Below are 26159 nucleotides of genomic sequence, written 5' to 3'. Positions count from 1 at the left end.
ACCAAGTATGGGAGTACAGTACATGGCCAAATCTTGGATTTTATCTGGGGTGCATACTCTAGCCTGAAGATCTGCATAGGGTAAATGAGATATTCACTGAATCCATTCCTCTAGAAAGAGGAGCAAGGTTGTATCCTGTTATCTATCCCTTTCAGTGTCTCTAATGATGGGTTAGATGATGTAGTAAGGTCTGTTCTGGACACTTTTGAAAGAATGTTATTACTCCTTCTTCCGCATAATATTGCTTATTGGCAAATCCAGTGCACTCTGCTCATCATTTTGAACATTGGGATAATTAGGAGAAGGGTGCCCCAACTGCGGTATTATGGCTTTGCACAGCTCAATGCGGATTCTCAAAGGTAGTGATTGGAAGATAAAAGGAGCATCTGACCAAGTTGATTCATATCGGTACCTGGGAGTCCTGGCTTCCTCTGGCCATGTCTACAATTCAGGGCCAAGTTGTAAGATAGTTTCGTGGTAATAAGGGGAAATTGTTAAAGAGAGGAGGACTCTGGCCTACAATAACATGTCACTGACCACCCTCTAGAGAAAATCAATCTCGTGATGGGCATGCTTTTCTGGATTAAGCAGTTGATGACGAGTATATTTGGTACGTGGCATTGGACTTTGATCTACAACATTAAGGTGGCTGGCATGTTACAACCTGTCCTGTGTAGGTCATCCACCTACTGAAGGCAGGTAAGGAAATTCTGAGATTTGGAACAATAGCTGCTGGAAGACATTACCTGCAGGTCAGGTATGAGAGCATGTGGTCATGCGTCAGGGGTTGGAACCTACCATGACCAGAGATGCAAGCAGCTACTGCTAAAGCTTTGCATCTCCATCTGATGGAGCGACTGTTCAATGGGTATGGCGTAGGTCCAAGCTGTGGTCAGGAAGATGATGGCAATGTATTTACATGTTTTATCGTGAGGTTGTTAGGAAGTTCCTAGTACCACTTTCCTTCCAAGTGAGGGCTCAAATCCACACTTGTCAGCTGTCTAATGGTCAACTACTGACTTTCAAGTGGCTCCAAGATGGAAAACCTGGTGATGGAAGGTTGTGACCAAGTCAACTGTTGCACACTCAATAGCCTGATAGCCGAGCCATGTGGTCTGCAATGTTCCAGAACATTGTTGACAATTAACTAGTCAGCCTGGCTTATTGAGGATAGACTTGTTACTGGTGATTGGGATTCTGCGCTCTTGGTTCCAGATAACATTGTAAACCAATGCCTTAATGGATGGGGTGGTCCAGACTGGACCAGCAGTGGAAAGCTCATCACTGCTTTGTGCCAGTAAACTGTACAGTTCTAGATGGTCAAACTCCAGCTGTATTTCAGTGTGCACACGGGGGATCCTAAGCATTCATTCTTGCTAAACTTACTGAGCATATGTAATTGTGGTTGTCCCTAGCAGGAGACTGTGTGCACTCCATATCAGATAACCAATGCTACATGCTTGGATTTCTCAGCAGTTTGGTTTGACACTTTAAACATGGCTCTGGGTTTCGATTTATGTTAGCCAACCGACTGACCAAAAATAAAATTAAAATAAAGTGTAGTGCTGTACAGTGTTCTAGATTTGGAAAATATGTTTCTGTGACACAAAGTATGGCTTTTACAACAAAGTGTTCATAATTTGAGGTTGTAGTGCACACATAAGTTTGAAAGTGTTAGGGTCAGGCTGTTTTACACTTTTTTCCTCTGATTTATTAAAATTGCTTACCAACACAACTTCTTCTATCAGATGTAAGTTCATAACCATCACGGCAGAGGCACTGGAATGTTCCAATAGTATTGATGCACTGTCCATTTCTACAGAGAGCACCATTCAAGGTACTGCACTCATCAACATCTAAAAAAAAAGCATGAAATTATAGTCACATCTATAGTTTTAATATTTTGGTGTATTTTATGCTGTCTGCTTTAATGTGATATTATATTTTTAATTTTGAACACTTTTGCTCATTGGTAAAAATTCAACCCAATTTTCTACAAGTTAAAAGAATTGAGATAATTCATAGAGAATTATAAACCTGTGCAAGATTGTATTTTTTGTGTCAACATACAATAATATTTGACTATACTCGTGTGGATTTTTAAAAATATAGTACTGGTCTAGTAACCCAGAGGTTATGAATTCAAATCCCACCATGGCAACTGAATTCAATTAATCTAGTAATTCATGGACTAGCTCCAGAAAAGTCATATTTGTATGGTAAACAATGCTTTGGTTGTGTAACTGAATTCTATTATGTTACAATGGTCCAAATAAAGAAAAAAACACTGAATACAATACTATGAACACAAAACTATCTGCAGAAAATATGTTTTAAAATTAAATAAAGCATGACCTCATGCCATTCACAATTCTACGTCTACAGCTTTCTTTAAAGTCCTGTTTCATGATTAATATTAAGTTTACAGACTTTGTCCCTAACTCGATTCAGGTAATCAGTCGCTTTGTTTAGTCCCAATGCACGGGGAGCAATGCGGTGCACAGGTTGGATAGGGCTACAACTTGAAAGTCTCAATTCTCTGACCGATGCTCTCTACAAGTGCAGCTCCCTCATAGGAACATGGAATCCCTTAAGTTTTTTTCTCAATATAAAGTGGGGAAATCATTCTGAATAGAAAGGATTGCCCCTCAACCTTCCTTCATCTTTCAGAACCAGAAGTGACTGAGATAGTTATGAGGTTTGATATGGAACAGTGAGATTTTTTATAAAGCATTTTAATTTGCTTTTTTATTCGTTCGGATGTGGGCGTACTGCCCATCCCTAATTGCCCTCGAGAAGGTTGGTGGTGAGCCGTCTTCTTAAAGGCTGCAGTCTATGTGGTGAAGGTATTCCCACAGTGTTGTTAGGAAGGGAGTTCCAGGATTTTGACCCAGCGACGATGAAGGAACGTCGATATATTTCCAAGTCAGGATGGTGTATGACTTGGAGGAGAACTTGGAGGTGGTGGTGTTCCCATCCGCCTGCTGCCCTTGTCCTTCTAGGTGGTAGAGGACGAGGGTTTGGGAAGAAGCCATGGCGAGTTGCTGCAGTGCATCCTGTAGGTGGTACACACTGCAGCCATGGTGCGCTGGTGGTGGAGGGAGTGAATGTTTAAGGTGGTGGATGGGGTGCTAATCAAGTGGGCTGCTTAGTCCTGGATGGTGTTGAGCTTCTGGAGTGTTGCTGGAGCTGCACTCATCCAGGCAAGTGGAGAGTATTCCATCACACTCCTGATTTGTGCCTTGTAGATGGTGGAAAGGCTTTGGGGAGGCAGGAGGTGAGGGACTCGCTGCAGAATACCCAGCCTCTGATCATCCACTCGGTACTTCTGGCTGAAGGTGGTTGCAAACGCTTCAACCTTGTCTTTTGCATGCACATGCTGGGCTCTGCCATCATTGAGGATGGGAATATTCATGGAGCATCCCCCTCCCGTTAGTTGTTTAATTGTCCACCGCTATTCACGACTGGAGGTGGCAGGACTGAAGAGCTTTGAGCTGATCCGTTGGTTGTGGGATCGCATAGGTCTGTCTATAGCATGCTGTTTCCGCTGTTTAGCATGTATGTAGTCCTTTGTTGTAGCTTCACCAGGTTGGCACTTCGCTTTTAAGTACGCCTTTGCTGCTCCAGGCATGCTCTTCTACACTCCTTATTGAACCAGGGTTGATCCCCTGGCTTGATGGTAGAGTGAGGGCTATGCCGGCCCATAAGGTTACAGATTGTAGTGGAATACAATTCTTCTGCTGCTGAAGGCCCACAGTGCCTCATGAATGCCCAGTTTTGAGCTGTTAGATCTGTTCTGAATCTATCCCATTTAGCACAGTGGTTGTGCCACATAAAACGATGGAGGGTATCCTCAGTGTGAAGATGGGACTTCATTTCCACAAGGACTGTGCGATGGTCACTCCTATCAATACTGTCATGGAGAGATGCATCTGCGATAGGTAGACTGGGGAGGATGAGGTCAAGTAGGTTTTGCCCTCGTGTTGGTTCTCCCACCACCTGCTGCAGGCCCAGTCTGGCAGCTATGTTCTTCGTGACTGGGCCAGCAGTGGTGCTACCGAGCCACTCTTGGTGATGGACATTGAATTTCCCCACCCAGAGTACGTTCTGTGCCCTTGCTACCCTCAGTGCGTCTTCCAAGTGGTGTTCAACAAGGAGGAGTACTGATTCATCAGCTGAGGGAGGGCAGTAGGTGGTAATCAGCAGGAGATTTCCTTGCCCATGTTTGAGCTGATGCCATGAGACTTCATGGGGTCTGCAGTCAATGTTGAGGACTCCCAGGGTCACTCCCTCCAACTGTATACCACTGTGCCACCACCTCTGGTGGGTCTGTCCTGCCGGTGGGACAGGACATACCCAGGATGGTGATGGAAGAGTCTGGGACGTTGACTGAAAGGCATGATTCTAGTCTGTGGGACAGCTCTCCCAATTTTGGCACAAGTCCTCAGATATTAGTGAGGAGGGCTTTGCAGGGTCGACTGGGCTGGGTGTGCCTTTGTCGTGTCTGGTGCCTAGGTTGATGCCGGGTGGTCCATCCGGTTTTATTCTTAGTATACTTCTTTGTAGCCGTTTGGTACAACTGAGTGGCTTGCTCGGCCATTTCAGAGGGCAGTTAAGAATCAACACTGCTGTGGGTCTGGAGTTACATATAGGCCAGACCAGGTAAGGACAGCAGATTTCCTTCCCTAGTGAACCAGATGGGTTTTTGCAACAATCCAGTAGTGTAATGGTCACCATTACTGATACTAGTTTTTTTTATTCCAGATTTATTTAATTAACTGAATTTAAATTCCCCAGCTGCCGTGGTGGGTTTTGAACTCATGTCTCTGGATCATTAGTCGAGTCCTCTGGATTACTAGTCCAGGGGGGAAAAATTTGGTATCGTCCATTTTGGGGTGCTAACATCGCCTAGGCGCTAACTTTAGTGCCGGTGAATGCAAAATTGAGTTTTAGCGCCCAAGAGGGAGGTGGATACTTCTCTTAGGGCGCTAACGTCGCAGAGCGGGGCACTACCTTCAGAGCGCTAATCAAGTTCCAGTGCTGTCAATTAGAGAGTCCTCAGACAGACTGGCGCCTTCCAGTTCTTAAAGGGGAGGTTCAATCATGCTGCACAACCTCACTATGATCATTGCTGCTTGTGAACTGGGCCTGCAAGGAGCTGCAAGCCTTCATGCAAGCAACTGATGGCTGATCAGATGCCCATAGAGCTCGCAGTCTGCAGCCGGGCCTTCCAGGCACAGAGCTGGTTGAGGGCGTCCTGCAAGGCCATCTGCAGTCTCTGGTTCCCAGACTCAGCAGCCTTCCACCAGCCACCTTGCTGCAGCCACTGGGGCCTCATTACTGAGGAGCAGTAGGGTTGGGAGGGGGGAACTCCAAAGGGGAGGGAAATCACTGAAGAAGGAGGGAGTGAACAATACTTTATTAGCAAATGGGGGTAGTGTGTGTTAATAAATTGATGTGTTTGTAAATATATTGTTGTATTTCTTTATGAATAGTTGGGTTTCATAAGAGAGAGTTCTGTTCGATATTAAACTGTTAATTTGACGTTGCACATTTTGTGATGTTTCTCATTTGACCTTTGCCCGGCGATAGGGGCTGCGAGCTGGATGTAATGATGTGGTTGTGCTGCGCAAATGCCATGTGATATATCATTTATTGGAAGCGGTGTCTAATGAGGCGCTCATGAATGGCCTTGCAGAAGCAAGATTGAGTGGCTCCCTCCTACATTGCTGTTGCTCCTCGTCCTCTTCCTCCTCCTGAGGTGGACCTGCAATCCCTGGTGGCAATGGCTGGGCTCTCAGAATGGCCAGGTTGTGCAGCATGCAGCACACAACGATGAAAAAGGACACTCGATCAGGGGAGTACTGCAGGACTCCGCCAGAGTGGTCAAGGCAGCGGAACCGTTGCTTTAGCACCCCGATAGTGTGTTCGATCAGGTTCCTGGTGGCGCTATGGCTGTCATTGTATGCGTGCTGAGCAGGAGTGTTGGGGTTGCGGAGGAGTGCATCAGCCAGGTGGCGAGTGGATAACCCTCGTCTCCGAGCAGACAGCCGCGAGCTTCATATGGTGGGTGGAACAGTGCTGGGACACCGGTCCGTCGCAGGATGAATGCATCGTGGCTGCTGCCAGGATAGAGGGCATTGACGGCAAGGATGTGCGGTCTGTGGTCGCACACCAACTGAACGTTCAGAGAGTGGTAGCCTTTGCGGTTATGGAACATCTCTGCATTGTGATGAGGTGCCCCCAATGTCACGTGGGTGCAGTCAATGGCGCCGTGAACCATGGGGAAACCCGCTATCCTTGCAAAGCCACATGAGCGTTCATCCTGTTTCTCATGGTCATGGGGAATGAGATGTACTCCCTTCAATTTCTGTAGAGAGCGCCTGTTACCTCCCGGATGCAGCAATAGACGGCGAACTGCGAAATGTTTGCAATTTCCCCTGTTGAAGCCTGGAAGGAGCTGGAGTAGAAATTGAGAGTGACTTTGACCTTAACTGCCACTGAGAGAGGCGTCCTGGTCCTGAGCTGAGGCTAGAGGTCTGGCTGCAGGAGGTGGCAGGGCTCTGTCACCACCTCCTTGCTGAAGTGGAGCCTTCTAAGGCACTGCTCCTCTGAGAGATGAATGTAAGAGAAGTGCTCCCGGAATACCCTGGGAGGGTAAGGCCTCCTGTTGAGAGCCCTGTTGGTTCTCCTCCCTCTGGCCACATTTTGCAGTCTTTCTCTCTGCCTCCACCGGTGAGGCTGGAGGAAGAGGTCCAGTGCCAGTAAATGATGGAAATGTTGCACTATATGATGGAAATGTTGCACTATCAAATGTAACCCAAATGAAAGTGATAAATTTTTCTCAGCCAGAATACTCCTTCAAGTTGAAAACAGTCAAATTGGTCAAAACGCCTGTCTGCTTGTGTCAAACTGACAAGGCAACATTGTTTGCCGACAAAAAAAACCCCCCGGAAGTTGAAACCTTTATATACCGCTCCTCCAGCACTCATCTGACTGCAAACCGCCTCCCTGTACCTGTTATTGCTAACGGCAGGCGCTCAGGCAGGGGGCGAGAGTGAATTTTTGAGCTGAGGCGCTGCGCACCCGGATGACATCATGATCTCCGGGCGCAGGAGATCGTGGTGCTAGTGGTTACTGCTGCCGCAATCCTCCAAGCTCAATCTCTCAGCCCTTGGTACTAGCGCCGTGCCCGGTCGCAAAGCCAGTAGTGCCCCGTTGGCGCCCCCGGAGGCGCTAACGGGAAGCGCAAAGGCACCCAATTTCTCCCCCTAGTAACATAACCAGTATGCTACCGTACCACGCTTCCTGTAGACTTCTACATTTGCTTAGCTCAGAAGAACACTATGATTAACTTACCAATGCAGTCATTATTATGAGAGAGCATGAATCCAGTAAAGCACAAGCAGTTGTAGGAACCAACTGTGTTCTTACATGTCCCATTGCCACATGGCTGCCGCTCGCATTCATCAATATCTGGGCAAATGAAAGGGAAATATCAGTGCCTTTTCATTTGGAAAAGAGTTATTTTTTTTAACATCTAAATTTAAATATAATTCTTCTACGTGACCATTTAAGCAAGTAATCAGACTAACAGACATACATTCATTTGATGTGGCTTTCCTATTGACAGGCGTTCCCTATTGCAACACTTTCTAATGAGGATATTACCCTATAGCTTTTCACCTGTCTTTGTCCCTGGGTCAAGTGCCACCTACTGCTGACCTAGTGCCACACCTCTGCCAATGCTAGTCTGAATTAATTGACAGAAGGCATACAACAGCAGTATGGGCTGACTCTTTCACTGGCTTTCTCTCCACCTCTGGAGCCTCTCCATGTGGCTATGATCAGAAACTCAGTAGTGGTGGATTAAACCCATGTCATGTTACTCAGTGGCATCATATAGTGGATTAAACCCATGACCCACCAATCAGTGGCTATGTGCAGTCATGTGTCAATGTACTGTATCATAATGCCACCTTTTCTGTTGATGTATTAAGCTGGCTGATTGCTTCAGGTCTCTATACTGGTGCAGAATGCCTCTGCTCTTCTTGCTTTTCATACTGCAATGGAACTATCCGGACACAATATTCAGAAGCACATTGTGCTTTTCACAAGTTCAATTTTTCAATCGTTGTATAATTGTTCTGCTACTTTGCACACACTGAGTCATAATTTTCCCCATCCCTAGGGACTGGCAGTACCACTATTAACTTTATAGTCCATCCCATGGTGATGGTAAAGATGAACTGCCACCAAATTTCCATTTTTATTATCTCTCTAGTGCAGAGTATAAGAAAGGCGCTAGCTTGTTATACTCCTGATCTGCTACAGTATGGTGGTGTGACCAGAAGTAAACATAAGACCAGAGAGAGAGGCTAGTCTCATGCCTACCACATCATCGTCTATACAACAACAACAACTTGCATTCATATAGTGCCTTTAATGCAGTAAAACATCTCAAGGTGCTTCACAGGAGCGTTATCAAACAAAATTTGACACCAAGCCACATAAGGAAATATTAGTACAGGTGACCAAAAGCTAGGTCAAAGAGGTAGGATTAAGGAGCGTTTAAAGTAGGAGGAGGAATTCCAGAGCTTACACTTAAGCAGCTGAAGGTACGGCCACCAATGGTGGAGCGATGAAAATTGGCAATGCGCAAGAGGCCAAATTTGCAGGAGAGCAGAGATCTCGGAAGGTTGTAGGGCTGGAGGAGGTTACAGAGATAAAGAGGGGCAAGACCCTGGAGGGATTTGAAAACAATTATGAGAATTTTAAAATCGAGGTGTTACCGGACCGGGAGCCAATGTAGGTCAGCGAGCACAGGAGTGATGGGTGAACGAGATTTGGTGAGAGTTAGGATACAGGCAGCAGAGTTTTGGATGAGGTCAAGTTTACGAAGGGTGCAAGGTGGGAGGTCGGCCAGGAGAGAATCGGAACAGTCGAATCTAGAGGTAACAAGGGCATGGATGAAGGTTTCAGCAGGGGTGGAGACGGGAAATGTTACGGAGGTAGAAGTAGGTGGTCTTGATGATGGAGAGGCTTTGAGGTCGGACGCTCAGCTCAGGGTTAAATAGGACGCCAAGACTGCAAACTGTCTGGTTCAGCCTCGGACAGTTACCAGGGAGAGGGATGGAGTTGGTGGCTAGGGACGGAATTTGTGGCCATGGCTCAGTCTTCCTGATATTTAATTGGAGGACAACTCATCCAATACTGAATGTCGAACAAGCAACGTGACAAATCAGAGGTAGTGGAGAGGTCGAGAGAGGTGGTGGTGAGGTAGAGCTGGGTGTCATCAGCATAAATGTGGAACCTGACGTTCAAAAATAGGAGGGGCAATACATTGCCATAAGGCCTCTCAGATCACTTAGTTGCTACAACCATGGAATAGATTTTTTGACAGTCTAATTCGGTGTTAGTTGGGTGGGGCACTATTAGCGATGTGTTGACTCTGCCTCATTTTGCAGGGCCAGCTTCATTTGCATAACATAGGGGATGTCTGGGTCATATTGGGACTTCTGTTTCAGGCTTATCAGAGGAGGCAAGGAATTACATGTAAGCAGCCTCAAAGGTTACAGGAAACTTTGGTTTATCCAGAGGTTATATGTCCGGAATACTTGATCTAATGGCAAAAATCAGGAGCCGTTTTCTATGTTTTTTTAGTTCTCATTGCTTTTTTTTTCCCAGTCAAGCACTGTAGCTATAGCAACAGCTTCAGCTACAGACGCTTGCAGCTGCAGCCGATTGTTTTGAAGCTGTTGCTAAGCAACAGGGTTTGTTGAGTCACACGGAGCTTCTCAGTTCCGTATGTTTAAACATTAACTCTGGTATGTCTGGCACTTTTGATGTTACAGCACCAGCTCGGTCCCGTCGGTGCCGGCTATCAGAAAGCTTCCTGTATTTACAAGGGGTGATAATTAAATCTAAAGACATGTGGCCACTTAAGATAAGTGTCCCCATATGGGGACAGAAATATTTGTCCCCTTTACAGAGGTTCATAATATTTTCCATGTATATTTCTCCTTGAAAAAGCTGTTGAGATAACAAAAATGTCAGGCAACGTCCTTTGGCTAACACAATAAATGTGACCAAGTGATGGAACGGTGTAACACTCTAACCCCATTTGACAGCAGGCAAAGTGAAGATTGTGCAGAATGAGGCGACCCTGCTTTTCTCCCTCCAGAGAAAAACATGACAGCATGACTATAAGGATGCAAAGGAAGATGATTTGATGGCACAGCTGACCATTACTAACAATTAGTAATGCTAGCCTTACAGTGCATGTTAACTGCAGGTGTCGTGGAGCAGGTGGCACATCTCTGTGTATGGTTGTCTGCTGACCCAGAGACTATGTAGCCTGTTCCACAATGCTAAGTAGATGGATCCCTGACTGCAAATATGGGTAAGAGGGTACTAACAGGTAGTCACAGTTTGCCTCTGGTACAGCCTGACCTGCCTGGCATCCCCCCATTCCTCCTCCTCTAGAAAACGCAAGTAAAATGGGAAACTCATCGACCCAATATCATGGACAAACTGAATAAATGGTAAGACCGACTAACTGGAAACAGGATAGAAGCAAAAAGAGAAACTAGTTTCAGAGAAAGCCACAAAGCACAACCTGGAAGCCCTGGACATGCATTTTATATGGGCAAGTAGGTTACTATAAAGATGCAAACACTGAGAAAATGCATGAACAACTAAATAACAGGGATAATTTAATACAATTAATTGCTGACTTTTGGCTTATGTCATCTGTACAAAATCCAATCGGAAAACTGGATGGGGCACAAACTCAGAGGAAATTTGGTGCAAGAGATTACCACCCATTTTTCTAATTGGTTATAACCATGAGTTGAATATAACCGATTGCTAATGAAAGGAAAATCATGGGCTGGGAGTGTGCAATTTCTTGCCATGCGCTCCCAATGTGTCAGTTGTTTACTTACCCATACACATCGTCTTATCTGGTGTTGCTTTGAAGCCATTGCGACAGATGCAGTGGTAGCTTCCTACAGTGTCAATGCACTGCCCATGACTACAAACATTAGGGATATCATGACATTCATTACGATCTGTAGGCAAAAGAAACTGAATTTCCGAAACGATACCAAACATTTGCAACAACAAGCAGCAATCCTACATTCAGAAAATTGAGGACAAGGCTTTTACAACAAAAACAAAAAATTTGAATACCAAAAATCTGGAATAAAACTGAAAATGCTGGAATATACAGCAGGTCTGTCAGCATCTGAAAATAGAAATGAAAAGAGTAGCCTTTCAGGTGGAGTCCAATTCTGCTGAAGGTTTCTGTCTCAAGCATTACTCTGACTTTTATTATTTGCAGGTTTTGATGGCTCTGCATTTCCAACATTCCCTCTTTTCCTGCACACGTTACATATCGGGTAACACTGGCACACATCAGAAACTAAAATACTGTGATGTATTACACACAGCATAATAAATAAGAGGAAAATTACCTTTTTGTTTGCTGTTTGCTGCAAAATCATAAACATATGTATGAAGAACACATTTACAATTTAACAAGTAGCGAATAGAGGAAAGCTCCACCATTATGTACACGGTGTACTAGGAAAGATCCAGGGTTTGATGCAGTATCACGATTGAAAAGAACAAAGCTCAGTTATTTCTAGCTCAATGCTGACATGTGTTACTGGCCTTGGAACACATTCCAGAGTATGTTACTCTAAATAATGGATGTAAACTTAGCTGGCAGGGATGTCTTGACAGATAGCAGACAGCAAGTGAGGCAGCCGTGTGATTTCAACAGCCGTGTTCTAATAGTCATTTTATGGATATAGCAGAATACCATAGCTTCTACTTACAGTATTGTAGTACTTGTGAGTAATGGGAAAATGAGTCCCAACTTAGGGGTAAAAATTCACATTTCTCTGCTCTTTGAATGTATATTGTAAATCTGCACACTTCCAGACCACAATTTTCCCTTCATTAACATTAATGGATGGAAAATTGCAGGCTGGGAATACGCAAATTACTGATGTGCATTCCCAGTGCAAGCCAATAACAGGCGCATTGGAATTTTTTGTTTCTCCCGATTGATTAAATTTATATGAAATACTAAAAAGATATTTTCTAGTTATTATTTTCAACAAGGCCTCAGCTATAGAAACATTCTTTATAGTGTATACTTGGCACAGCCAATATGTCAGTAGGCTCTTAATGTGTTAATCAATTTCCCTTGAGTACTTTCTTGGCATGCTTTAATATTTTCATTTAAAGCATTCTGATCTCCCAACTGATATCTGACAATTACTATACACATATCTCTCCCAACATGCAGAAATGAAAATAATTGTAGGAAATGAATACTTCCTTCTAATTAAATATGGGTATTGTAGTTCATATGTAAACTTTTTGTGCTTTTGTTTATTCTGTCCTGGAACCATACATCAGGTTTTTAATGATAAGGTTAATATAACAACCAATTTGCACATGCCTCAGGGTTCCAAGTGTTTTTCAAATCCAGGACATTTCATTTTGGAAAATAAGGAAGTCAACCTAACATGCAGAGAAAGCTTTTTCATAGCGGAAAACACACAACTATATTTAGATTTTAACAGAGATTACTTACCGATACAATGTCCTGTTATTGTGAGCCGGTAACCTGGTGAACATTCGCAGCGATAGCTACCTGGGGTGTTAATGCAGACAGCATTCTGTTGACACAGTGGCCCATTCTGACATTCATCCATATCTGGGTGAACAAAATAGCCGTTAACAAATTTAAATGACTTTGGTACTATGTTCTACATCGGGTTTTTAGAATCTGTTACTAATTCTGATTGTTACAGAAGAGTTCTTGTCATCAAAACCCTTACAAAAAAAATCAAACAGCTACAAAGAATTATGATTCACATCCTATTTTTTTGACCATGCCTTTTGTTGTTAATTTTTTGGATATTTTTGTTTACAAAGCTGTACTTTGGGGTGGTAGCCTGAATCTTGAATGAGTTACTGTGTCAGTGAATTGAATTAATGCCATAGATTAACGTTTACACAAACTACCACCATTAAAAAAAAATGGAATTTGAGACATAAACTGACATGTGGGCACTATTTATACTGCCATATTCTGACATATATGACATCTACTATTCTAGTGGACTAAGTAGACCAGTTTACTGTGGGCGGTCGGGAACAATGGCAATGGATTGAATTATCTTCAGTCACACCTAATTTTCTAAATAGCTACAGGATACACGCATGGAGATGTAAGTTGTCCTCTATGGCTGCAGCAGTAAAATAAGGAGGAGGGGAGAGCAAAATAACAGTTACACTTTGGATGATGCACAAGTGGAGGAGAAATGTGATTGGAAAAAGAGCTGGGGGGAGGGGAATGGCAGACATGGTTCAACCAACTGAGTTCATTCAATTTGAAAGTTAGTGGCAAGGCCTGAAGCCATAAACTACTGCTATTGAGGGCTCAGCACTTCTGAGTAGGGCTTATGCAGATGTGTGAGCCATCAGGATTAGAAGCAATGTCCTACTTTGATACTCCCCGACTGAGCAACAGCTGACCATGGCTGCCACCAATCAGTCTGGACAGACAACCGGAGATTGAGAAGGTCAGAGCAACCTTCGCTCAAGGTTACCTCCAACCTCTTTCTAAGACTATCTGGTCCTGACTGCAGGGCTTCTTAGATTGTATACCTCATGTCATGTGTAACCACCACAATTTGACTTCAGTCATCCTATGACAAAATAAAGTAATTCTGTTGTTTTTATCTGGTAGCTGTCCCTTTAATTCAGACACAATACATAAAGCCCTGTCCATGCATATATCAATACATATGTTACATACTTGGTAAATTTTTGTTTCTATGGCTATAGGGTTGAGATAGGGATCAATACACAGATTTCAGATATATACAGACTTTGTGATAACTCTAGTAGTCTAATAATAATTAACAAGACAGGATTTTATATTTGTTACTCTGGACTGGTTATGGTGTTAGATGATTATTGTGGTTGTGTGTTGCTGCCAAAGGTATGTTAAGATGCAGTTCAGCAGAATATCACCCCACAATCAACCTAACAATGCTTCAGCATCAATTGTATCTGCAAGTCCAGTTCGCACATGCTGTCAGACCCATTGACATTTCCAAGCTACTAACCCCATTAGGAACATAGGAATTGCTAGATGAAAAAAGAACAAGTTCCATCTAGTTTGCCTTCTACCATCCTGGTAGTTGCATGATACAACAATAATGGAGTTGTTGACTAGTCTTAGCAATCAATCCTCAATGATTAGTTTACAACAGACCCAGTGACACAATGCAAGGAAAACCCCAGTGGTGGAAAGCTTTGGGAAAATATTCACAAATTGGAGGTAACAGAACAATAGTATGACTGAGTTAATCAGATTGTTTGATTTTATTTTTTAGCAGGGTAATGGTAGGCCTTCATGATCAGTAACATATCATCTGTGAAATCACATTCAAACCCAACATGGCAGGAATACATCAGATTTGTGTTTTTACAGATTTTTAAAAATAAAATAGTAAGAAAGTGATCAACAACACATTTTAACAGTGAAAAAAAATTCAAACTGCAGTTATATTGACTGTCTTCTAAGTCTGAGATGCAGATCTGAGTACAAGCCACTGTGGCGTACAATGAACACTTTATACTGAAAGAGCAGACATTAGAAAATACTATTTACTTCTCTATATACTTTAAAATAAATTGTAGTCACCTATTGTAACAGATAATTTACAAATCAGAAATATTTCCTTCCTACCTTCGCAGCTGATCAGTTGATCATTATATTGAAATCCCATGGGACATTCGCAGCGGAAGCTTCCAATCTGATTGATGCATACACCATTAGCACAAACACCAGGAATCTTTCGGCATTCGTCAATGTCTGCAAGGAAGTATATGCTCAGGTTAACTTTGTAAACAAATTTTATGTATATATGTAGAGGTATATTTTTCTCTATTTTCTAACATTAGCAAAATGTTGGTGCGAATATAAAGAAACTGGCTTTATACTCATACTGACATTTTCACTAGCAGTACAGAAAAGCTTTGCTTATTTTTTAGTGAACATTGTTTGCAAAGTTAAATGTTCCTGGCTGGGGGCATCTGTAGTAATCTGGTATAAAAACAGAAAATGCTGGAAACACTCAGCAGGTCAGGCAGCATCTGTGGAGAGAGAAAGAGAGTTAACGGTTCAGGTCGATGACCCTTCGTCAGAACTGGAAAAAGCTGGAGATGGAACAGGTTTTTAAGCAAGGGCAGGGGCAGGGAAAGGGGGGAGGGGAGGAAAGAACAAAAGGGAAGGTCTGTGATAGGATGGAAGGCAGGAGAGATTAAGAGATGGTGCAGGTAAAAGGAGATGGTAATGGGACAAGTTAAGAAACAAAAGATGGCTCTAGATGAAGTGTAAATGGCACTGGCAGAATGAAAGATAGCTGCCATGTGGGAGAGAGAAAAAAAATGGGGAAAAAAGGGATAGGGGCCGAGGTTATGGTCTGAAATTGTTGAACTCTATGTTGAGTCCAGAAGGCTGTAAAGTACCTAATCGAAAGATGAGGTGCTGTTCCTCGAGCTTACGTTGAGCTTCATTGGAACAGTGTAAGAGGCCGAGGACAGTGAAGTCTGAGTGGGAGTGGAGCGGAGAATTAAAGTGACAGGCGACCGGAAGCTCGGGGTCACCCTTACAGGCTGAACGGAGGTGTTCTACAAAGCGGTCACCCAATCTGCGTTTGGTCTCCCCAAGGTAGAGGAGACTGCATCGTGAGCAGCGAATACAGTATATTAAATTGCAAGAAGTACAAGTAAATCGCTGTTTCACCTGGAAGGAGTATTTGGGGCCCTGGGCAGTGGGAAGGGTGGAGGTAAAAGGGCATGTGTTGCATCTCCTGCGCTTGCACGGGAAGGTGCCGGGCGAAGGGGAAGGGGCGATAGAGGAGTGGACCAGGGTGTTGCGGAGGGAGCAGTCCCTTCGGAATGCAGAAGGGGGAGGTGAGGGGAAGATGTGTTTGGTGGTGGGATCACGCTGGAGGTGGCGGAAAATGATCCGTTGAATGTGGAGGCTGGTGGGGTGAAAGGTGAGGACAAGGGGGACCCTATCGTGGTTCCTGGAGGGAGGGGAAGGGGTGAGAGCAGAAGTGCGGGAAATAGAATGGACACAGTCAAGGGCCGTGTCAACCACAGTAGAGGGGAATCCTCGGTTGAGGAAAAAGGAAGACATGTCGGAAGCACTAGTATGGAAGGTGGCATCGTCAGAGCAGATGCGGCAGAGATGGAGAAACTGGGAGAATGGAATAGAGTCCTTACAGGAAGTGGAGTGGGAGGAAGTGTAGTCCAGGTAGCTGTTGGAGTCAGTGGGCTTGTAGTGAATGTTTGTCAATAGCCTATCCCCAGAGATGGAGACAGAGAAGTCAAGGAAGGGTAATCTGGTGCCCACTTTAATTCTTCAAGGAGTGCAGGTTGTAATGTGGCCAGCATCTCCACAACAAATGGAGAATTAGATTAAATACTGATAATTTGATTTGTACACTGGGATGAACAATTTCTTTTGGTAACATTACTTCAGAATTAGTTAGGTGAGCAAATACTCTATAAATTAAATTTTTATTCATTTCCTTCCATGACATACACTCCCTCTGCACATAACTCTAATCTGTTGGAATCAACACATCTTAGCTTTCCGTACATCTCAGGGCACCTTTAAGAAAATCATGTAAGGTACGATGCAAGTGAAAGTTTGGTGAATTGATTTTTATCCCGCTTTCGTCCAGTTGTGAGACATTTGTTATGAGTGAGGCCTACATAATGCCACAGTGACTACTCACATGTTGGGTAGAGAAGCTCAAGTATAGCGTGTACCAGCTTTGCTTCCTTTTTTCTTAAGCCAATTTTCTTCTGCCCCTTTACTATTGATGGAGATATGAGGATAGGGCGGGAAAGTGGAGTTGAGGTAGAAGACCAGCCATGATCTTATTGATTGGTGGAGCGGGCTCGAGGGGCCGTATGGCCTACTCCTGCTGCTATTTCTTATGCTCTTATGGTGTGGACTCCTGCTGGGTTTTAATTCCACAGGTGGCAGTTGCCCTCTAGTACTCCAAGTGTCCACTTATGTGCTTCATTTTATTCTCATTTTTCCCATTTCCCCACTCTTTTAGGACACTTTTATTATTTATGCTGGCAACAGTGAACATGCTATGTTTATTATGCCACTAACACAGTGACAAGATTAAATCTTTTATCAATGTAACTCATCATAAACTTTCTCCAAATTTTAAACTGACCTTAATCATGATCAAGTCTTACAACATTAAAACATTTTCTTTTGATATTACAGATCTGAATCTGATTGGAACCAATGAGTAAAAATAAAAGTGCACTTTACAATGTCTGGCCTACATGCAACTCTAGACCCATACTACATGGTCGACTCTTAATGCCCTCAGCAGAAGTAAAGGTGGGCAATAAATTCTGCCTTGCTAGTGTTGCCCAAATCCCTTAAACAAAGGATGATGCTTTAGTTTAATATTAATTTGGGGTGAGATGTCAGTCCTGCATACCATTTCCCACCATTCTGGCACAAATCACTGTTTGAAATGGGAATTCAGGGTTTCTATGTGGTGGCAAGTATTCTGGAGGTGACGGAAAGGACACAGTAATGTTAAAGTATGTGGTTTTTTAGCCACTCCTTCATCTTTCTTTTTTTTCGTTTGATTGGCACTCTTTTTCCTCTGGCACTATTACTAGCACTAATAGATTTCCCAATGGGAATTCCCTTATCTGACATGTTTGGAAGAAAAGGACCAGATGTGTAGGAATGGTCGGTAAGTCAGGTTGTACAGGAGATGCCCACTGTAATTGCACATGCACATCTGCAGACAGAGACACAAATACCTCTCTGATAGATGATTAGCACTGTTAGGGCCACCTCTTCACACAGGAAGCTGGGGTAGCAGATCCTCAACAGCATTACTAAGACATGCAAATACCGAGCCAACCATAATGTTGGACGCTTCCTTGGAAGCACCCCAATCATAGTATGTCATCCTTTCAGTGGTATTGCATAATAGGGTGATCAAGAGCCAGTGTTTTCTTATTGCTGCACCTGTCAAGATTCTACAAACTATTTCTGATGACTCTGGTACATCTATGTGCCAATGACTGTGAAAACTGTCTGCTCTGGGTCTAGGACAGCAGAGAGGCAGATGCAATGATATGCATCTTGGGTTTCCTTTCCCTTCATTTTTACTTGTTTCTTCTTAGTCCCCTGATCTTTCAGCTTTGGTTAAGGCTGCTAATGAGATGAAATGTCTTCTGAGGCTCTCCAAAGAGGTTCAGAATTTGTGTCTACCTATTGTGACGCTCTGCTTTAATTGTCCCCATCGCATTAAAATTGATTTACATAGAATTTTATGCTTCCGCCACTAGTGTCCTCCCTAGTCCTGTCCATTGTGGCATAAACTATGTCAAGAGGAAAATTTCGGCTTCAGACCGGTAGAAACCCATCAAGTTACATTTAATGCAAAGAGACACATGTTTTCAGCCTCTTTTGTTGTAATTCTTTGTGTCTTTTTAAGATGGCAGCATTATACTGTGGTATAAACCTGAACTGATATATTAGAAGCTCTGTACAATGAAGAAAAATCTTCAGTACAAGTTACCAGATTCAAATAAATCAGTCTGTAAAGGAAGGCATGGCTCTGTTTGGGAAAAAAAGATGGGCATAACATAGCCTTCCCTATGACCCTACCCATACAATTTATCAATGCATGTTCATTCTTTGCCTAGTAACATAAATAACATAAAATAGGTGTGCTGCAAAATGACATTGGGAAAGGATTTTATGAATTAGCATCACCAGTGCAGAGCTTTGCACAATGGGGCGATTTAGCTATGGAGGTCAGTGTAACTTTGCCCACCAGGCACGATTTTCTGATGCGCGCTTCTGTTGTGCACAACTTTTGGCATCGGAAGTGCTAAATCATTAAATGTAACTCCATTATGTCATAGTTGAGGGTCTGCATTAGAAATGATCTCATTAAATGCAATTCCTGAAGCTACAGTATATACATAATTTTCATATTTTAACAAATGTAAATGCATTTGAAACTTCATTTCATTACTTAAGAGTGTATATCATTCAAAAATGTCATGCTTAAAACAACAAGGATCTCTTACCAGATGGCTGTCCTGTTATGTCAAGAATATAGCCAGGCCTGTCACTCCCACACAGAATAACAAATTCATCTGAAATTTGATTCAGCATAAATATTGTCAATATAATAGACACATCATGAATTCTAATTCTAGTTGCAAGTGTCTTAATTTGATACATACAAACTTACTTGTGACAGGAATGGGACACTGCTCACATGGCCTGTTCCAAGCTTTCCCGATCTTGTATGAACAACAGCACAGCTTCTTTGTCACGTTAAAGGCCAGCTCACCATCACATGTGCCATTTTCACTGTAAAAATTTTTGAAGCAAAAGCTCTTTCTCATGTCTGTAGATTGAAAGGATAAAACCTGTCACTAAGCTGAAAGGCTATAGATAAACACAACTGAACTTAGTTGATTAAAAACAAAACATCTACAGCTTCTTAATTTCCTCCTAACTGGTTGATGGATGCTTACCCATACAGTTGTTTCCACCATTAACCTGCATATAGTCTGGTGGACAGATGCAGGTATAATTTCCTATTGTGTTGAAACAGGTACCAGGGCCACAAATGCCGGGTGAACTAATGCACTCATCAAGATCTAGAACAAAGCAAATAAACAAAAGATTTGGAGGATAATAAACAATAATTTTTTTTCTTGAAGCAAATGGAGATCAGTACTATACATTTTCTCATTTCTAGTGTTTTATTATATTCAACATTACAGAAAATAATTTCTATAAAATGCAAATGGATTGCAAGTACCTAAATTAATGCAAATGTACTGCTGTTTCAGATTGGATGGAGCGCTCACGCCTCTGAGACTAACCTGGTTAGGGAGAGAGTGATGTTGAAGCCAGGACAGGACATAAGTTGTCATTTTCATACTAGGCGCCTCACCCGCTATTAGCGCCTATTGAAAATTTGGGCTATGTGACCATGACTCTTCGTCAACTGTGCACGCTCAAATTTCCAACATGCACTACTGGCAGCGGGACTCCCTGGCAGCAGGAAGTTGGATAATTACCTTTACAATTCCAAGATTTTCTACTGAACAGTGTTCAGCAAAAACAAAAATCTGCATTTTTGAGATTATCACATGGCAAAACGTCAGTGCTGGCAATAAAACACTTCCTTAATCCTGTTTACTCGAGGATGGATGTACAACGGGTGTTAGCGGATTACCTACCCTAACTTCAATGGAAAGGAAAATCTGGGCGGCGTATAGAACATACTAACCATTTTATGGCCCTGCCGATGTTGAAAGTTCCATCCCCAGTGTTAGCATCAATCGTTCAGATCAGATATAGCACGACCAAATACAGAATAAACCTTCCTCTCCTCTGACCTTTACTCTAAATTCTGTTGGGCCAGTGTAAATGTTTCCACTTCCAAAGGAAGATTGACAATTTAGTGTCAATTATGGGTACTTCTGTGTTGTCAGCTTACAACTCAGTGGATTTACAGTATCTAGTTTCAATTTATGAAGGATCCTTACATGTAGCTGAAGGTGTTTTGAGCCATGTTATTATGTACATGTGTACAGAAGGGTTCCTTAAGGGGGCAGGTTAGGCAATTAGCTGAGCATATTTTGGATGAGCACCTGGTGCAGCAATGTTCCTGGCTGCGTTAGTGTTCAAAATTAATATCATACTGTAGTCAGTTCTGGCTCTGATTTGGTCTGCTGTCCTCCACCATGTATAGCAAGGTTATGGAGCATGCAGCAGAAAGCAATACATCTAGACATCTTGGGGGAGGCTATATTGTAAAACCCCCTGATCTGTGTAGACATCTGGAGTACGGCTTCAAGATCGTAATATATGCTCAATAATGTTTCTGGTGGTTGCCTGGGCCTGGCTGTGTCTGTGTTCTTATTCTTCTCATGCCTGCTGCAAAGGTGTCATTAGCCATGGCTGAAGAGAGTTGCCTTAATCCCCGAGAAGCCACCCTTCCAGTCACCATTTACCTTTAAATATGCTTGGCACAGATGGCTGCTTTATGTTTCTGTCTGGAAGTAGCCACTTGACCTGCATGATATGTTCACTGTAGTGACAGATCATGTGTATATTAATAGGGTAGAATCCTGTACTGTTCATGTGGCCCACTGCATTATGGCTGACCCACGTGAGTTTGCCAATCATTTCTTATGCTTTAGGAAAGGCAACCGTCTGCAGAATTGCGCAGGCCTGTCATGTTGCTGGTCAGTGGGAAAGGAAATTAAGGTGTTGGCCTTTCTGAATAAGGCAGCAGTCACTTCTTGATGCATCTATAGACATCAATTTGGCTGAAATTGCCATCTGACAGCTCTGGCAGCTGTACTCTGCTTCTCCACTATTTCAAATGTCTTTCTAGACACAAAAGGCATCAAGGGGTATGGGGAGAGAGCAGGAATATGGTATTGAAATAGAGGATCAGCCATGATCATATTGAATGGCGGAGCAGGCTCGAAGGGCCAAATGGCCTACTCCTGCTCCTATTTTTCTATGTTTCTATGATAGCAGTGAACGAAATCCCCATTGTACTGAATTTGCCGTCAGGAGTAATTCCCTTTTGGATCCTGAGGTATAAGAATCTGCATTAGCTGTATCATCCATTCCATATGGGTGCAAGGAGTGTATTGCCTGTGTGATGTGTGGAGATTGGAAATTTGTGAGCGTCCCTCTTAATCACCAGCAATCTTAGAAATAACGAGCTCAAGTATTTCGTACATTTTAGGCATAGTAACGCACAGTGAACCAACACTGATACTACAATTTCAGAATTGGTGGAAATTGAACACGCAATGTACAATATAATGGTCTCCCCAGATTGCTAGCCAGCCACTGACATTCACCATTACACCATTAGCAATTTCCAGACTATAAATGAGTAGATATCTCCTTAAATGTTGACATAAACTACATTCAGGATATAGTACGATCTTCTCAGTAATCTCATCTTTTAACTCCCTACCATTTTTCTTTTGATAATAAGAACTCTCCATCTTCACCCCAGTTTGCACACACACTGTGGCCTATCTGTTCCCAAGCATCTGCTAATATATTTTTCATCTGGCCACGAAGAATTGCATGAAAGTATCCTTTCTCCAGCTTACCCCATTCTGCCAGTGAGACATACAGGGGTTTATTCAATGATCCTGTCCACCCAATGCTGAGCCTTGCTACATGGGAGTGCAGTCAGAGATAGGGCTATAACACTGTAGTCCCAATTTTCCAATCTGTGCCCCTGTCTGGAAAAACACTGGGTTGGGAGTGTTGGATCGCAGAAATTACCCTATGGCCTCTACTCAGCATCTTCTTGCAGCAGCACAGCTGAGATCAGGAACTCAGTGTAACTGGATATTAAGCACACACCCAATCAGCTAGTGGCACTGCATGCTGTTGTTCCAGTATAGCACATTATCATGCTGTCAGTGCTTTGTATCTAATAAATCCTACATTGATCGCCAATGGATTCATATGAGCCACAAATACACCACCAATGCTTGTTTGGAAATGAAGACTAATGAAACATAAGGAAAATATTAAAGCTATAAGTGTGACTGTCACACTTCAGTAAATATACCTTCACATACTCTGGTTTCTTCATTCAAATAGAAACCACGTGGACATTCACACTGGAAGCTACCGAATGTGTTGACACATGTTCCTCCTTGACAGAGTCCAGGTAATTCTTTACATTCATCAATATCTGTGGAAAGCAGTAACAGATAACTGGATGTGCTGTTAGCAACACAGGGAGACTGTTCACACTGTAATATTCAAAATGTTATTTACAAAAAGGCACGAGTAGTTACCCTCCAAAATAACTGTGATGGGGTTAGGACGAAAACCTTCTCCTCCAGGACAAAGAGTTTTGTAGTCAGCTGTAAAAAAATAACTAGTTCAGTCTGTTATAAGGAACCCAAACATAAATAAAAAGAAACTATAAATTTATAAAGCTATAAGTTAGCAACAAGCATTAAATTGGGAATAAATCAAACAATTTATACTAGTGAACTAATAATTTAAATCCTGGTCATCTATCTTTTTAAGCTTTGAAATATTACTGTCAAGTTCAGGGAAATTTCTGTCTCCCTGGGCTGACCAATTTTGTTGTGTTTTCAGTTTGTTCACTTTGACTCTGAAAAACACACTAATTTTACAGTAGTGAAGTTATGCAACCATAGATAGCTTCATTACTGGTCACATATACTTACCTACCATCCCTTTATTTGCTCCTATTCTCTCTTACCTCTTTTGCTAACAATATACTCTACTCTATTTACTCTGTCAAGTTTTAAAGCATTCTTTTGTTTTAATTATTCTGCTTTCATACTCCTACTGTCGATTTTAGAGATGGGAGCATTTTAATTAAAAATAGGTTTTCATAGCCAATTAAAAGCCTAAATTTTGGAGACTGACTGAAGGATTGCTATTGTGGTTGAATAAACACATCCGTGGTGCTCAAACCTTACATTTTTGACTTTTAAATTAAAAAAAATATGATCTAAAGAGTGAGATCATAAAGCTTGCCAATATTTGGAACCACAACTATAAAGGAAATTAAATCTCTTTGCTACCCTTTGATCATCATAATACTTATTTTGCAATTTTAGTGAAAGCTATATTATGAAGGGAACATACAACAAAATGGTGACAAACAGATTTGCTAATTATCTGTCAATAAATTGATACAAAATTAATAATATTAAATACTATTGAAACACTGAGCTACTTCTCAAAGAAAGTAGATAGAAAATAGTTTAAAAGCCTCTGAAATCTTACATGAATTGATAGAGGGACACAGTTCACATGGAAAACCCCAGGCTCTGCCCAAAGAACAGCAACAAGATGCTCTTGAAACTCCAACTCCAATCTCATTGTTGCAAGAAAGGGTGTTATCTCCACGTAATGAATATTCCAAGAAGCACTTGCCCAAGCGAGGATCTATGTAATAAAATACATTAATCCATTTTGCTACTGAAAACATTAAGTAGTTTGTAGAAGGGAAATGTCTTTGAAACACATTCTGCATATTGCTCACTAGGGATTTCCAAGGTTAGCAGTGGTCTACGAACATTATATTACGATTACATTAGTTGACTGAATTACCTGGCTAATTGGTTCTTCTAGAATTGTATGCATAAATCTAATAGGAAGCAGCAGCTTTACTGTTATCATAGTTAATACTGAAGAACTACTTAACATTGAATGAATGAGTCAGAAATTAATCACAGCTCTAAATTGCAGCTGCATGCACAGACCTGGAAAAGGCACTGTTAAAAGTCACCAACTAGCCCAACCATTATGATTAATAAGTATATAGCTTTAACTTTTCTTTTTCAATTTTATTCACTCCTACATCCCCTATGCCAAGAAAATGGCTTTTGGCATCACAAATCTGATTCTATCACAAGCCACCACCACATACTGCTCTCAAATAAGTGATCTGAAAAGTATATTTTTCACCTATTCTACTCTCTTGGTTCTCAATGCAGTGTATATTATCCCGAGAGGTTTGGTTGTATGTCTGCTCCCAGGCTACCTATAGAGTTGCTCTGAAATCGGCCATCAGGAAGGGTGCGAGTGTGGCCTCAGTATAACTCTCCCTCCCTGTGGGGATGCATCCACCTTTGTTTGACACATCTTGAAGACGTGCAAGAAATCAGTAACTATCCACACATAGGAATGAACCCACATCCAACACTATGGGATGAGGTATTAGAGTTCACTAATAATTTTCCTGCAAAAAGTGCAGTTTTCCCCTGTTTATTGTAGGTAACTTTGGGGCTATTACTGAACTATCATCACAATCCTAACTGTTCAATGCAATTGATTTAAAATGAATTGTAACGTACCAACACACCCCACACCAGTTGGGTTCAGCTCAAATTCAGACGGGCAGTTGCAGACGTAGCTTCCAGGGGTGTTAACACAAATTCCATTGATACAATTAACTGGATCTGCACACTCATTGACATCTGTAAAAGATTTCCAAAATTAACTAGAAAATGTTTTCCAGTCATGTCTGAAATCACTTGAAACTTTCTTTACTTAGCTATTTTGATGCTCCAAATATCTGAGAAATAATATAATAATGACAATATTTACCAAAGGAAAGCAAAATTTTACCTGTGCAGTTGCCCCCACTCCTGTCTAGCTCATAACCCAAATCACATTCGCATCTGAAGAGTCCTGGAAGATTCTGGCATCTTCCAAACACACAAATGTCAGGGAATGAGCATTCGTCAATATCTGGAGAAAAGGTCATAAAGAACTCACTGAAAATAACCTTTTAAAACATATTGAAGTGTTTATTGTTTAAAATACAAGAAGTCCATTTATGCTGTCATAAAATTTTTTGAGAGATACTGAAGAGGATATATTGGAAAACATTTTAGTTAAATTACATTTATGGGGCAAGGCAAAACAGGCATCAACACTATAGCTACAAAACTGATATCTCAGGTACGACTAATAGAATAGAGAGAAGAGAATCACAGTTATAGAGAGTTAGATGACACGTACCTTGACATGCCCTACCATCCACAGTCGGTGTGAAGCCCATGTCGCATTCACAACGGTAACCTCCAGGCATGTTTAAGCAATGGCCATTCTCACAAAAGTTTACATTTTCAGCACATTCGTCAATGTCTGTCACATAGGGGGAAAAAAGAAAAATACTGAAAACACTAAATTCCTAGATTTTATATATATAATAAAAACTGAAAGGTACATTTTATTCTGACAGGAATGGTGAGAAAGAGAATTTAGCACACAGAGGGTGATCCATTTTTAGACACACATTAGGGCTATTTGGAGGTGGTACTTATTGTTCAGCCTCGTGTACTTCCAGCAGGGGTTGCTGGACAGTCATCAGGAATGGGAACCCTGGTCAATTTTCTCCTTCGTATCCTGTGCATTGAGGCTAATATTAGTGTCCTTAATGCTTCCCCAGCTTAGACCAGTTAATTCAGCACAGATCATGGATCAAGCCTGGAATCTT

The 26159-nt window shown here is 42.1% G+C and overlaps 1 protein-coding gene across 1 annotated transcript in view; it reads right to left on the bottom strand.

The window, feature by feature from the left end:
* The window catches only part of LOC147097290 (fibrillin-1-like), a 465058-nt gene that overhangs the window by 68167 nt on the left and 370732 nt on the right, over nt 1-26159 (bottom strand). Inside the window, exons 34-47 of the mRNA XM_085972115.1 lie at nt 25682-25807; nt 25286-25408; nt 25012-25134; nt 23939-24100; nt 22969-23037; nt 22737-22862; nt 19648-19773; nt 19359-19517; nt 19192-19260; nt 14780-14905; nt 12611-12733; nt 10947-11072; nt 7360-7476; nt 1728-1856 (exon numbers count right to left, since the gene is read on the bottom strand). Of these exons, the coding sequence (XP_085828241.1) occupies nt 1728-1856; nt 7360-7476; nt 10947-11072; nt 12611-12733; nt 14780-14905; nt 19192-19260; nt 19359-19517; nt 19648-19773; nt 22737-22862; nt 22969-23037; nt 23939-24100; nt 25012-25134; nt 25286-25408; nt 25682-25807 (1704 nt within the window). The remainder of the gene's footprint in view (nt 1-1727; nt 1857-7359; nt 7477-10946; nt 11073-12610; nt 12734-14779; nt 14906-19191; nt 19261-19358; nt 19518-19647; nt 19774-22736; nt 22863-22968; nt 23038-23938; nt 24101-25011; nt 25135-25285; nt 25409-25681; nt 25808-26159) is intronic.

Source organism: Somniosus microcephalus, chromosome 32 (assembly GCF_052327205.1).
Source record: "Somniosus microcephalus isolate GS21.2 chromosome 32, FLI_Smic_1.0, whole genome shotgun sequence".
Classification (NCBI taxonomy): Eukaryota; Metazoa; Chordata; class Chondrichthyes; order Squaliformes; family Somniosidae; genus Somniosus; species Somniosus microcephalus.
This window is presented reverse-complemented; position numbering and strand designations above follow the sequence as displayed.